The following is a 14,348-nucleotide window of genomic DNA, read 5'->3' as shown; positions in this document are numbered from 1 at the left end:
AATGGCCCTGTATGCCCTGTGATATCATTGCCATGTCACCAAAAGGTCAAGGGATGGTTGCAGCACCATTCAAACACACACAGCCGAGAACACCCAGGACTTTGGGATGGCTGCGATGTTTCACAGGTGCATCTCCCCAGTCGTGGAAAACATTGCATGAGTCTGGGTGCTGAGCCAACTCTACCACGTAGACAGAAGACCAGTGATCTGGATTTAGGATAGCCTGCAAAACCCAAACTGTGCCACAGTCTGCCTTCAGACGTGTTCACACACCCCTCACTGATTTCGGTGGCAAACATCTGAGGGAGCAGCTTGACTCAGGACATGCAGCAGGAAGTTTTATCGGCTCTGCACAAGGGCACAGTTTGTTTCTGGGTGCTGGGTATCAGGTGCAATGCTGGGGTAGACATTGCATGAAAAAGAGGAAGAAAGCTAAGCACAGTGAGACAGAAATGTGAGAAAGCTTTAAAAAGCATGGAAGAGATGGAGGGCTGAACTGTCCACCAGCAGACCTCGAATATCAATAAAGCAGATCTTGAAAAAGGCCAAAGACCTTGTGGCTCTTGTCTCAGACAATTTGTGCATGTAGCACTGTGTACCGCACCAAGAAATCCTCACCAAGGGGGCTGTTCTCTTATATCACACTTCCAAAAAAAGCCTGGCTGTGAGCAAGAGGGATGTGCTGACCTCCACGAGCTCTGCCCGTTGGGATCCCATCCAAGCACTGGAGCCTTCACAAGGACTGGGAGCCTCCTTCAGGCAGAATCCAGCCTTCAAAAAGCAAAATCCAAATGCAGTCGAAGTCACTACCAGTCCAAGAGAAGGCAAAGGTGTAAACTGGAAGATGGCTGAATATTTTCCCTCTTTTACTGTAACAGTATTGTGATCAGAGTCTAAATTCAGTTCCCTTTAAAGCCAATAGAAGCATGTGAGTGCAGCTCCAGAAAGCATCTGACACAAAGTAAATCATAATAATTTCTGTCTTTGAAAACAGAATACAGGTTAATTAGCACTTTGGTGTCGGAACCATCTGCAAAAGATTAGTTAACTAATGAGCCAAAATACGTTGCAGCTTCTATGTGGGTACAAGGTATTAACAAAGTAAATGCACTGTGGTTTCCCTGAGCACAGTATCACCCATATGATTTTTGGGGCCATGTGCTAAGTGTTATATGTTATCGTTCCTAGGAAGCTTCAGTTCATTTAATTGTCTCTCTCTTCAGCTCATGGGGAGTACACAGAACAAGCTGTACTTCATCTTGAGTGTATTTTGATGGAAGACTTAGAGGTCTGGGGTCCTGAAAGAAAGTGGGTTTTTAACAGGGAACATTTTATGTTCTTTATCTCAAAAACCTCCCTATTCCTTGAGTCCAGACTCACATGGAGTTTCTTGGGTTTTCTTTCCTGTTTTGGATAATGTGCCTTTTGCCCTTTTTTTGATCACTCATCCAGCAGCAGAGAAGAGCTCCTGCCAGGTAAATGGATGGGTTTGCAGCTGCATGACTATCTCATGTCAGACAGGATCACACTTTGAACTGGCCCTTCTCAGCCATGCCTAAATGCAACTGAATTCTAACATCTGGAGGCCAAAAGACACTCAAAGCCAGATTCACCTAGAAGGAAGGAGCAAGCTCTTTCAGCAGCCCAAGAGACCTAACTGACAGTTTGGGAGGGTTGTTTGCACCTGCTACAATATGTAGAATTATTTTTGAAATTTCAACCTTGTTTTCATACATCTGTGGCAATATCCTGGCACTGTGTTCCCATGTAGAAGCAAGAAAAACAATGGTGAACTCATTTAGCATCTCTCTTGGATCCCTTCCTAATCAGCTATCCTAAATGCAGGAAAACTGGTCTAGCTACAAAAGGGACAGGTCGCAGCAAAAAAAATCAAAATGCAGTCCAGCTTCTAAACCACATCCTATCTAAGACAGGCCTGGCTCACATGTACCTCCAAGCCTCGTTCAGAGCTTTTCCTCTGTGGATGGAAGGGAGTGAAGATGGAGCCTGATTAAGGGACAGGCTGACCATGCTATACAGATGCCCCATGGATGTCACCTTGCTCAGGGCAACCTCTCACGTGCAGGACCCCAAGGGGAAAACAGACGCTGCATGATGACTTAGGGAACTACTAAGATTAAAACAATTAAAACAACAGGAACAAAACAAACGCAATGGGACAAAAAGTGACAGCAACTGTTCCCAAGAAACACCATTGGATGGAAAATCAAGCATTCCTCCTTTGCCATTAGGCCCATAAGAAACTTGTTCTACATGCAGTCAGGATGAAAAAGAGGAAACAGAAAAAAATGTTAGGAAATTTTTGAATCATGCCTAGCAGAGGGATGTCTGGAGCTGCAAAATTAAAGCAATGTGATTTTCTTTTTTGTTGCTTATTCCTCCTTTGCCATTAGGCCCATAAGAAATTTGTTCTACATGCAGCCAGGATGAAAAAGAGGAAACAGAAAGAAATGTTAGGAAATTTTGGAATCATGCCTAGCAGAGGGATGTTTGGAGCTGCAAAATTAAAACGATGTGATTTTCTATTTTGTTGTTTGTTTTTCTTAGAAGTACAATAAATGGCTCCTTCACATGCCAACAACTACAAGGCAGGTAGGATGTTCCTGTTTGCTTGTTTTTATAATATCAAAATTAGGATACAAGATTGATGTTTAAATAAATAAATAAATTGATTCAGCCCTGTATCCTAATTTCCATATTTGCAAGACAGCAAACAAACACTGGAGAGAATGCAACAGAAAGCATCTCAAAGCTGTGAGAATATATCCACCTTCATTTGGAGGGCCCCTAGTCATTTCAGAGCCTGAACCACAGTGGATGCAGGAATTGCCTTCTGGACACCTGCACTGCATTCATGAGCTTCTATAAAGATATGGGAAGTATGAATTCAATTTGTGCTGGGTTAATAAATGTAGTAATAAAAATGCTTAGACCTCATCCACTAGCAGTTGATACATCTTTGATTCTTTGGGCTGGCTTTGGCTTGGGAGCTGTGTGACCACACAAATCCATCATCAGATTCTCATCTGGTTTCTGGCAATCCAGATACCATGGATTAAGTGTGTCTGCATTGGGTTATGTTAGCAAGCAAGTATAAGGCCATGCATACGACTTTGGTCAAAATATTTTGATTAAAATATGTTCAATAAAAAACTAAAACAGCTGGAGCATCAATCAGATTACTTAAAGCTATGGCTTCTAGGGATTTACTAGTCTCACTAAATTCTTAAAACGCATATGCCTTATGATTGTGAAGTGAGGAACTTGCACAGCTGCTACCTCTAACAAGAATCAGATCCCAATCCCAGTTTGTAGATTGTGGTAACACTGCTCTGGGCAGGTCAGTTTGCACGATGCACTTTACAGGGGGCCAGCTCACATCCAGCAGGACGGCTGTGTGCAGGGCCCAAGCTCTGCTACCCGCTCAGATCTGCATCTGTACTTTTTAAGGGTTCTTCTTCTTAAAGGAACATCTGTGAAGATATTTCACATGACAGCAGGCAAAGGCATGTGACAGCTACAGGTTTGGGCTCAGAAATGCAGGGTTTGTGCCCCTTGAGACTTGCCATAAATTTGGTGCTTGCCAGGATCTGAATTGACTCAATGAATGAAAATACACACCTTTTGCAGGACTTTTTCAAAACTCTTCCAAATAGTATTTCATTTTAAGAAACATCAAAATGCTTTCCCCATGAGAACTCCCTCTGCAAGCATGGATCCAAGTCGGGGTAACACCATACTCTGCAAAGCTGTGCAGTTCACATGGCACAGGATGAGCATCCCTTCCGGATAATGCTCTGTGAAACCAATGGTTACACCACAGCAGCCCCCCTGCCATCACCTAATACAGCAGACACATTCACAGCAAGTGGATCAGCCAGGGTCCAGTTTCCAAATGCAGGGCTTGAAGAATTAGATGCTCTCATTGGTGCTCAACGGGAGCTGGGCATTTTACTTCCCTGCACATCATGCTGAGTTTTCATATCCCTTTCCCTCCACCTTCCCCACCTCCTTTCCCTAAGCTTTTGTGATTAACATGGCAATGGAGATTGAACTGTGTGCATACATTGATTTGCTGGGTGGTTTGGCAAAAGAAAGGAAATCCAAGCTACTTACCTCAGCGCAGACCCCTTTGGTGTTGCAATGCCATAGCCTTTGGAGTCCAAGTTACCTCCCACCTTCATGGTGTCACAGGGCTTCCGCTGCTCGATGTACTCGTTCATGGTGGACTCCAAGAGGTAGGCATACTTCCCTTTTGACTTCCTCACCCGGATCATCCCCTCTTCCGTCGTCCTCACAAAAACGGAGGGCTCGGCTGACTTCATGTACGTCCACATCTTCTCAAACACTGCTATTTTGGATCGCTGAGTAGGACAGCAGAAACCCAACAGAAGCGTTAACAGAGGTTTGGGTGCCTGACAAGGTTTCCAGCTTGGACTGAACACATACCCTCATATTGGATGGGGTGAGGAAGGCAAGAGGGGTAACGGGATGTTAATGAACCTCCTGCCATTTCTGCACCAGAGCCCAGACCAGCCCCTGATTTCTGCCACGTATTTGTGTATGGCAAGTGATTTTGTGGATCAAATCAAGGGCAGATCAAGCTAGAAAGAAGGAGACGGTTTCTTTTGGAGCTGCTCAGTGTAGCTCCTCAATAACATGAGGAAGCATATGGATATTCCATAATTGTGTTTACAGGCGCAGAATATCACACGTACTGGAGACACTGGCAGCCTTCGGAGTGGCACAGGGAAAACTGGAATTTTGCTGTTCTAAGGACAAGCTCAGCAGGTCCTAACATAAGGGGAAGCAAGACTAAAAACCAGACCTGAGCTGAGGATAAGAGAGGACAGGCACGGACGACTTGTCAAACAAGTGGCTAATCAAAATGTTTGCATTAAAGTTCTCTTTTTACCCTAAAAAACTCTTTAGTGGAGCCAGCTTCCAGGGTCCCATAGGCGATTTCTGTCTGCTTGGCCAAATCCTCCGCACTCTCGATGGGAGAAACCATCCTTTCCACGGTGAGGAAGGCAGCCAGGTTAGCTGTGTAGGAGGATATGATGATCAAGGTGAAGAACCACCAGACGCCACCGACTATGCGGCCAGAGAGAGACCTGGACACAGAGAGGAGAATCAGACAGGAGGGGTGTGAAGGTCCAAAAGGTGCAGCTTGCTCTTGCAGGCCCATCATTTACCCAGAGTCACATTCTCCAGCCACTTCCAGGGAAGCCAAAGGTCTGTTTTCAGTTCTCAATCTAGTTTTCAAGGTGTCAGTGTAATGAGAAGGGGGATAAAAAATTCACAGTGAAAAAAAATCAGCAATAAACTGATCCAATTTGCTTTGATTTTCAATTTGTTTCAGATTATACAATAATATTAATAATAAGACATGGAGACAACTGCCAGGAAGGTTTAGCTGGGCAGGGCAATGCCTACCTGAACAGCATCTCTGACGAGGTCTGTGTGTTCTGTCACATACCCCAGTGGGAAGGACCATCAGCCTGGAGCCAGACCAGATACACGGACCAGCTGGGATCACTAGGTCAGCTCCTCCATCCCCTAAGTTTAATAACCAATACTCTGTGTTTTTCTATAAGACATATTGAAGCTCAGAGAGGAGCTATGGCCTTAATGAATAATTTGCCTACTGACATTATCTGTTTTGTATTCAGCAGATGGTTAGACAAGATGTTCATAATAATGCCTTAAAATCTAGGTATTTTGCACTTGCTGCAATCAAATAGCCAATTATCTGTAACCATTGGACAGAAATAGAGGCAAATAAGTCAAGTAGGCATTAATTTATATTAAAATCTTTCCAAATAATTTTTAAGAGTGGAAGATAATTTGAGAGTGATGTCAGTATTCGTGCATTCTGTCTAAATTATTTATACGCTCCTTTTCTAGATGCAGAGCACTGTCCCAGACAGAAGGCAACTTACAGTGCTATTTTATAAAGCCAGACAGTCTGACTAGGGAGGACTTGCCCGTGAGAAACATCATTTATTTCTCCATGGGGGACCATGTCTCAGCGTTGCCTTTCTGCTGACCCGAGTCACTCCACAGAAACGCAATTTATCGGACAGCAACAGAGATATTCCAATCCAGCTAAGGGCACTGGACCAGCTCATGACAGTGTGTGCCATGCCGTGTCTGGTCTGCACAAATCCTTGGGTCCAGCTGCTATGGTTTACTGTGGTTTAACATGACTTGACAAACCAACCTCCGTGATCCATTGCTCCATTGAGGGAAAAAACACACTTTGCTAACACCGAAATTAGAGCTGGAAAGAGACTAAACCCACACAGCCCACCAGCTGCATGACTTGTCTAGGTTACACATTTCCAGTTTGTCCGGTCTGGTTTTAAACGCTGATGATGTGAGAGAAGCACCTCCAGCAGACATCACGTCATCTCCCCGTTTAGATCTACCCACCCTGAAATCTCTCTAGTCAAAACTCTTTGAGATCACTTCCCAGCAGAGCGCATGGATTGCCTTTGCACAGTGATGGAGCGCCCACACGCAGCACACGGGGCAGAGTGGAAAGCACGCGTTTTAATATGTGGAAATAAGACCCATCCCACCACACGCTGCCAGCCCTGCGCTCCTGGAGAACGCTGACAGCAGCCTTCACCCATGGCAGAGAGAACCTGCAGGGGATTACAGTGACAGGCAGGACAAGCGGTGTGTTTTACAGATGTGTGACCGAAGGGACTGCTGCCGTTAGAGATGGGTCAGGATTTCCTCTGCCCAGGGGCCTCATTTCAGAGCAGAGTCTCTGCCCTCCCCTCTGGTTTCTTTCTCCACGGGCTCTTCTGAAACGGCAGCAAAGTCCATCTCGCCATAAACCCAAGCTCAGTGAATGACTCTGAAGGATCCACCTGTCAAGGTCTTTCAGGGAAGCCTACAGGACCCATCTCCAAGGTGATACTGTAAGGAGTCCACAGATTCTTTTCTTAATCATTCACATCTTAAAAAGCAAGAAAGGTATGACAAATAAGATGTTTTCAGGCACAGTTTCCAACCATAAGCTATATGCTGGTTACCCCACGCTGCAGTGTCTTACACAAACCTCCTCCTTCGTTGGCTACTGCAGCAACATGGCTGAGCAGACCAGTGGTCCCTCATCCCAGATTACTTTCTTTTTATGCCTCTCATCACTGCCAGCCAGAGAGGGGGATCAGAGGTTTGTTGTGGGACTGGATGCTGTGGGAAAGGCAGGGAGATGGGTACTGTTCTTCTACCCTACGTTTAACTCTCTAAGAGAGACGTTCTCACCAAACAAGCTCTGGAGATGAATAGGGACCTCCAGGAGTGATTCACCCCCTCTAGCTCACATTGTGAGGAGGTTCCTCTGCAGACATCCCTCTCTATTGAATTTTGAAGGAACTGGGATGACTAGGTTGGACTAAACAGCTAATTTTTACATAGCTAAAGGTAGGTGAGATAAGTGTGACCACCATACTTGCCATCTGCAGAGGAAACTCAGTCTGCAGGACTGCCAGCACTTCACTTCTTGCTTCATATTTGTAGAGGGAGCGGGGAGGGAGGCAGCTATGGATTTAGCTCACATGGCTTCAGATTGATGGCAAGAGGAAAAAAATACCTGTCTCATTAGTCTGGATGATGTGTGCTCAGGGAAGGAAGCGCTCAGAAAAGGCACAGAGACATTAAACAAAAGTAACCGGATAATGTCAAACACAACAATCTCTGCTGATGAAGGCCACTTTGAGCTGGCAAAATCCATTTGCATGGCAAATAATCACATTCATCTCCAGCTGCAAATTATACAGCCTTTCCTTCCTGACGAAGCTGGGATATTTCTGCGACTTGTTTCAATCCCTTCAGCGGCAGTCAGCCGGATTCCTGCCTCTAGATGCTCAGCATCCTGGCGATATTCATTACTGGCTTATCCCACAGGGGCTGCCTGCTGTCAGCTGCAGATGGCTTATGCTTCCCGGCTCTGCACCTGGCATTGACAGCGTGAAGAAGTAACCAAGGGGTATGAGGCTGGGAGGTAACAAGGAGGGTGGGGAAAGAGGGAGAGGGGACAAGAGCTTCCTGGATGGGACAGGATGCGCGTCTGTGTCATGCACGGGTCTCATCTGGGCTGTGTCTGCTGCTGGTGCTGGTCATTTCTCCTCATCACATGAGATGCTCACTCTCATAGACAGCAGAGGAAAGAAGAGGAGATAAACAGTCTGTTATGGCTGACAGCGTGGCTAGGGCTTGTGTATGATGTTTTGTTGAAGAGACTGCTAATGGACAATGTTTGCCCTAATTGCTAGACTGACTTGGAGCTAGAAGCTGTGAATCTGAACTGCTCCATATGCACAGCAGAGAAAACATTCAGCACATGGCCTCTACAGGACATCGTCTTTCCGCTCCGTGGTTTTGCACCATCTGACACAAGGGAGTGCTGGCCAGTGATGAAGTCTCGTGAAAGCTAGTGCAACACAATAAAAAATACAATAATATTCATGATGAAACATCACACAAGCAGATGCGATCCCATGTGACATTCCTACAGCTCAACAGCAGTGAACACAAGTTAAACAGCGCAAGCTGGATTTCTCTGGATAACCATATTGCCTGTTCAGAATTCGAGCCAATGCCTGTTACTGCTTACCAGAAACAAGTTGTTGGAAAGACAATATCCATTATAACCTTGTTCTGTTACTTCCGTAGACCAAGCAGGAGAGCAGCAGTGCTACCATCACGGGACACATTTGCGAAAGTGCCTTGGTAATTGAGGAGATAATGTGCCATTTCTAGAAGTGACTTAGATACTTGGGAGCTAAAAGCCTGGTTGAAAGCCAGTGGGACTTAGAGTTATGTTTATGCTCTAGTAAAAGCAGTCATGGTGGAGTACATATACCTTGTTCTCTTAAGTCACTTTGAGGTTTTGAAAATCCCAGTCCACAGGTAGATTACAGAAAATGACCTTCCACTTGACTAACAAATGTTCTGCATTGAAATGCCCTAGCTCAAGTTCATTTCTCTTCACTAATGGGCAGGATGGGGTTTAAATCCTCTTGCACGGAAAATTCACGTCCCCATAGCTGTTCAAGCATAACGCAAAGGCAATCAGCTCTCTGCTGTGTGGAAACGAGTTAGTGACTCAGTCCTCTGCAGAGCTAGGGTGAGATGGAGCACCCTGGTTAGTACTTTACAGATATGCTAAGGTTCAGGTGTTTGGATTTGTCTATTTGACCTCCGGATTTATCCACATACATTACCAGAGTAATACTTGTGAACAGCAGGATCTAAAAAATACCAGAATAAAATAAACAAGGATAACAGTGAAAGAGGATTTAATGAATGGCTAATTCTGGGATGTGGAAAGGGATGAAATAGCTAGATAGACTAGATTGTTTATATTATTCCTTCTGCACCTACACTCTTCTTTCCTATACAACCCAAATTAAGATCTCTTGATTTCTTCTTCTAGTCCTGCCTGTGCTGGCTAAAATCTCTCCCCCTATCCTCTCCCTGACTTGAGGTCCTGCCTGGCCCCCCAGAATGGGGTGTTCCTTTCCAACATCACCCTTGCAGGAATAAATAGTAAATACTCTGCCCTCATTATCCATGGTGCACAATCTACTTAAAATTAGAGATGGTCGGGAATCAGAATTTCAGTGCCGTGGAAAATTCTTAAATTGTAAATGAAACCTTAATGTTCTCAATCAGAATGAAAAGATGATGGTCACAAATGTCCTCTTAAAGTAGCTTTCTGAAAATGGCTGGTTTGGGTCTGTTCAAGCTTTGCATTTTTCTATTACTTAATGTTCAATTTCTGAAAGGCTAAAAGGTATAATTTTAACATGGTAAACAATTTTGTTTCTGCTTTCTCATTACAAATAATTTTCTTTCAGCTTTTAGAATACATTAAACCCTTCCCTACCACATGTATAATTTAAAAGATAATTCTGCAATGTGCTATTTTATCTCTGTCTAATGGATAAACTGCAGATGTCCAAGATGAAAATAGTAATTTTGATTTTCTTACTTAGTAGACTTTTTTTTACCTTTCCTTGCAAAAGAACTGCATTTTGCCAGCAGAAAAGAGAAGAGAATTCTAAGTTTCCTTTGTTCCCATGAAGTGATCCTTTTTAATGTTCTAGACTTAACATTGATGGATTCTTCACAGAAAAAAAAATCATGCAGCTATAATCTCTTATTTCTTAAAACAAAATACAATCCTTGATCAAACAATTTGCTCTTTGATCTTATCCCTTACGGAAGGTAGGAAAAGCCGACAGGAGTTTGCCTCTGCTTTGCCATCTTATTAGAAGAGCATCATACATTTTCTGTGAAAAACATTAACAAGATCATCAGAAAATATACAAAGTAAACCTCACAGGAAAAATTTTCAAGCAGCAGCTCAGTTTTCTCCCCTTTCTCCCTTCCTCCTCCCCAAATCCATTTCTTAAGGAGAACTACACCTAACTGACAGTGTTTTAATTAGAAGCGCAAATCTGTGATTCTAAAGCCATCATAGCCTTGGAAGGATTTCCCAGATTTGCTGTTAAATACAACTCTAATAAAGGCTCACTTAGTCAACTGACATATTTGTCACTGAATGAATTTATGCAAAACTGTTGAAGGAAAAGCTCTTATATGCTTGTTCGACTGATTGTGGGTCAAATCCACTTCTGGTCTTCTACCCACACAGATCCTCTGATCTCCAACACTACTCTGCTAATTTGATACTGACTCTAGATAATTTCATGGGTCTATCTGAAGGCTGACTTGATAGTGGATTAGTTGCAAACATTTTTCCAGTTTTGCTCTTATTTTAAACAAATTTTCAACATTAAACTTTGTCAATGTAAATGAGCTTTGCTTTTTCTGTGTGTCACGGGCCATCTGGCACGATTGGTCTCACCATTTTATCTCCGACTCTGACATGAACCCTGGATTTACTTGAAAAGTCTGTGAATAGTCATAGATAGAGGAACAAACTTAGCGTGGGGTTGTGGAGCTGGGAACAGCTGGGTGCATCCATCACACGCACACGCTGCAGAGCTCTTATCCTCTTACTCTCTGCTAAGCCACGGGTAGTTTTGAATGAGCTACCAACTGTCTGTCATTAAATTGGAGTGATTATAATGCATGTTTCTCTGTCCATTCTGTATTATTAATTTTCTTGCCGTTATTAGTTTACATTTACTTATTACTGAATCCTACCTCCTGGCACAAGAGCCTGACGTCCCAACTGCAGTGCTGGGCTTTAACATGGAGCATCAAGAGAGCCCTTACAAACACAGAGGTAAGAATGTGTTCTATTGCCATTCTCATCTACCTCTCTCTGTGGTATAAATTCCTTCTACAGAGGTAAAGCAACTTTTCTCCAGAGGTAGCAGCTGCATATTTGGATCCCCTGTGGGTAACATTAACCAGTGAGACAGGCTAAGAAAGTTGCGGGTGCTCAGGTACAGCGAGTCTCATGCTGTTGCTCTCCTGCTTTTCTTTTTCTAATTTTTGCTTAAAAAAAAAAAAAAAAAGAAGAAAAAACATGACAGCTCCTTAACTTTTGTATACGGGCTAGAGATCTGTTTGTTCTCATGTTTTCAGGCAAACCACGCCAGCCCATTCGACTCCTGAAGCCAACACGCTGGAAGGAGGCAATATGGATTCCAGAATCCCAGCAGAAGTCCTTTTACCAAGGGGCCTTGGGGTCATCTGCTGTGTAAATATTGCAACAACCGAACATATTGTCTGCAAATATGCTGAATCTCACAGATTCAATGGGAGGATATATATCTGTAAGGCTTTAATTATAAGTCACAGTTTATTTACTGTTTCTTTCTCCCTAAGCTAATGGCCTTGGACAGCAGTATATGGTCCCTCTCTGACTGTTTCATCTCTTCTTTTCTAGAATATATTGACACTTTCTCCTTCAGTTTTCCTTTAATGGGCAAAACCTCTTTCTAAAATGAGTTTTCCTGCTTAGTCAGAAATGCATCATGCCACTTGTGCTTCTCCAGTCATTGGAGCTTGGATTGCTGCATTGCTAAGTATAAGCATGACTACATGGAGCAGCTACGTGCTGTTTGCAGGACATTCACTTAGCATTTTGACAGGCAAGAAAGACCTAGTGGCCGAAGCAGAGGACTAGCATCCAGGAGCTCTTTTTTTTTTTTTTTTTTTTTTTTGTTCCTTGGGAAGCCCTGCTACTTTATGGGATCCAGAGTAGCTTGCTTCATCTCCCTAGTTCAGTTCCCAGCTGTGGGAGAAGAGGATGAATCACATTTATGAACTTCATCTGGGTGGGTGGCCTGAAGCACTGGGCACCAGGTGGAATTTACCTCTGAGCTGCTTCTTCTCTCACTTTCCTTTCTGGAGACAATCCCAGCAGGGAGAGGCAACATCAAATGGGCTGAGCTATGCAGGGGGTCATTTATGGGCTCAATACCAGCCTGCAGGTTCTGCTCTCCTGTGGTCCTCAATGGCCACAAAATGCAGCCTGCAACCAACACAACTCACCTGCTCAGCTATGAAGTCTGGTGTTGGAAGCACTAGATGCTAAGCGAGCATGGACTGACAGGGACAACCAGCCCCCCTCAAACTTCAGCAAGACCCACGTACCAACCCATGACATAAAAACACTCCTGCAGAGCAGAACTGAGGTACGTTCTTCATTTGAGGGACACTCCGTCCCTGAGCAGCCAGAACTGGCTGCTAAGATAGGATGCTTATCCCTAAAAACGCAGGATAACACACCCAAATCTTCCAGAGGGTTGCTAAAAAACCATTAAGGAAAGGGCTAGGATAGAGGGATGAAGTGGAACCCTATGAAAAAATAACTGTGGTTGAAAGGCATAACAGACAGATTCACAGAAATACACAGTCGTCCTCTTAAGTACAGGCACAATGTTGCAAATCAGGGTAGTTGAGACTAGACTAGACTATTTTCAGTTGGAAAGGACCTACAATGATCATCTAGTCCAACCGCCTGACCAAGTTAAAGCATTTAAGGGACAAGTATTTCAACAGAGGTTTGCTGAGAAACACGTGGTCGCTTTGGGCTGCTCAGCAGCTCCGGTGAAAAGCAAAGTCATCCCTTTTCTGCAGTTTTGCCAGCTTTTGCTACAAGGAAAAAAAACGGCTCTTGTCATGCCTTTGAGCAAAAAATTTTTCTGTAAAAAAGGCTCTTTCGTATCTTTCTCACTTTGGTGACATTTGTTCGCTTTGCTGAGAAAAACTTACAAGGTGACAAGCATAAAATTTTGTCAGAAGCAGTTGCTGGAGCACCCCAGGAGATTCATTACTCAGGAACTTCCTCAACCTCAGATGGCCCCAAATTTAACAGCACTCATCCTTCTTTTTAAACAACCACCTATTGTGCTAAGGTCCTTTGCGGGGTTGCTAGATTTCATATGCTTTCCCTCAGTCTCTTCTTCAAAGCCTGTTTGATGAAAAAGCTTTTCTTTTCCCCAAAGATTTAATATATTTTGGATTATATGCTACCAGATCTAAATTTTTCCAAGATCCTCTTTAGCAGCTACATGTCCTCACAATTTAGAGCTCCATTTCTGAGACTTCTGGGCAACGTTACAATACGCTGGTTCAGACTTCTTACAGGATGCCTTGCCTTCTTTCTTTTTGGTTTTGTTTTTTTTTTTTTTTTGTCTGTCTTTTGTCAGATTTCCCAATCTGATGAGAGAAAGGCCTTTTCTGGGAGAAAAGTATTTTCTGCACTGGAAGATTTTCCCTCTGAGCAATATTCTGAAATACTCTTTACCTTTTCTCTCTCATTTCTAATGTAAAATGTGATCCCTCACCAAGACTGTACAAGTTACATTTTCTCTATTTGAATTTCTGATCCTTTCTTTTTCCTACAAGGGTGTATGTATTCCTTGTAGAAGTCATGAGGAATGAGTCTGGTCTCTCTTTCCAGACAGTGGTTTTTTGGAAGAGCTTTACATGCACAGGAGTGCCTGTCTTTTAACATTAAAACTCCCAAACTGTGAAGGGAAAACATGTTCAGCATTTCTGGTGCCCCTATTTCACCCGCTAAGATCCAGTTGGTGATTTTTTTTTTTAAATTATTTTTATTTTTATTTTTCAAGGCTTTGGAAACACTGCTGAGATGAAAAGCTGTCCCCTCCCTCTGTTTGCCACTCTGCAGCCTGAGATCTTGCTGCTTCTTGAGAGCTTCAAGAAATGAGAGAGAAAATTCCTCCTGCAGGAGAGCATCCAGTGCACTCAACTCCTGCAGCTGGCCCCTCGTGGACCCCTCTTCACATCTCACATCTATCCACAGTGTACAGGAACTTATTTTTACTGCTTTTCCCTCTCACCTTATGAGGACTCAAAATCTC

The 14,348-nt window shown here is 43.6% G+C and overlaps 1 protein-coding gene across 3 annotated transcripts in view; it reads right to left on the bottom strand.

The window, feature by feature from the left end:
- GRIA1 (glutamate receptor, ionotropic, AMPA 1) overlaps positions 1-14,348 on the bottom strand; it is a 119,991-nt gene that overhangs the window by 11,851 nt on the left and 93,792 nt on the right. For all 3 annotated transcript variants that reach the window (XM_010076753.1, XM_010076752.1, XM_010076754.1), the window contains 2 exons: positions 4,937-5,135; positions 4,138-4,385 (listed from right to left, as the gene is read on the bottom strand). In XM_010076753.1, coding sequence (XP_010075055.1) covers positions 4,138-4,385; positions 4,937-5,135 — 447 coding nt within the window. The remainder of the gene's footprint in view (positions 1-4,137; positions 4,386-4,936; positions 5,136-14,348) is intronic.

Source organism: Pterocles gutturalis, unplaced genomic scaffold, assembly GCF_000699245.1.
Source record: "Pterocles gutturalis isolate BGI_N339 unplaced genomic scaffold, ASM69924v1 scaffold373, whole genome shotgun sequence".
NCBI classification, from domain to species: Eukaryota; Metazoa; Chordata; class Aves; order Pterocliformes; family Pteroclidae; genus Pterocles; species Pterocles gutturalis.
The sequence above is the reverse complement of the archived record's forward strand: the minus strand, read 5'-3'. Positions and strand labels throughout refer to the sequence as shown.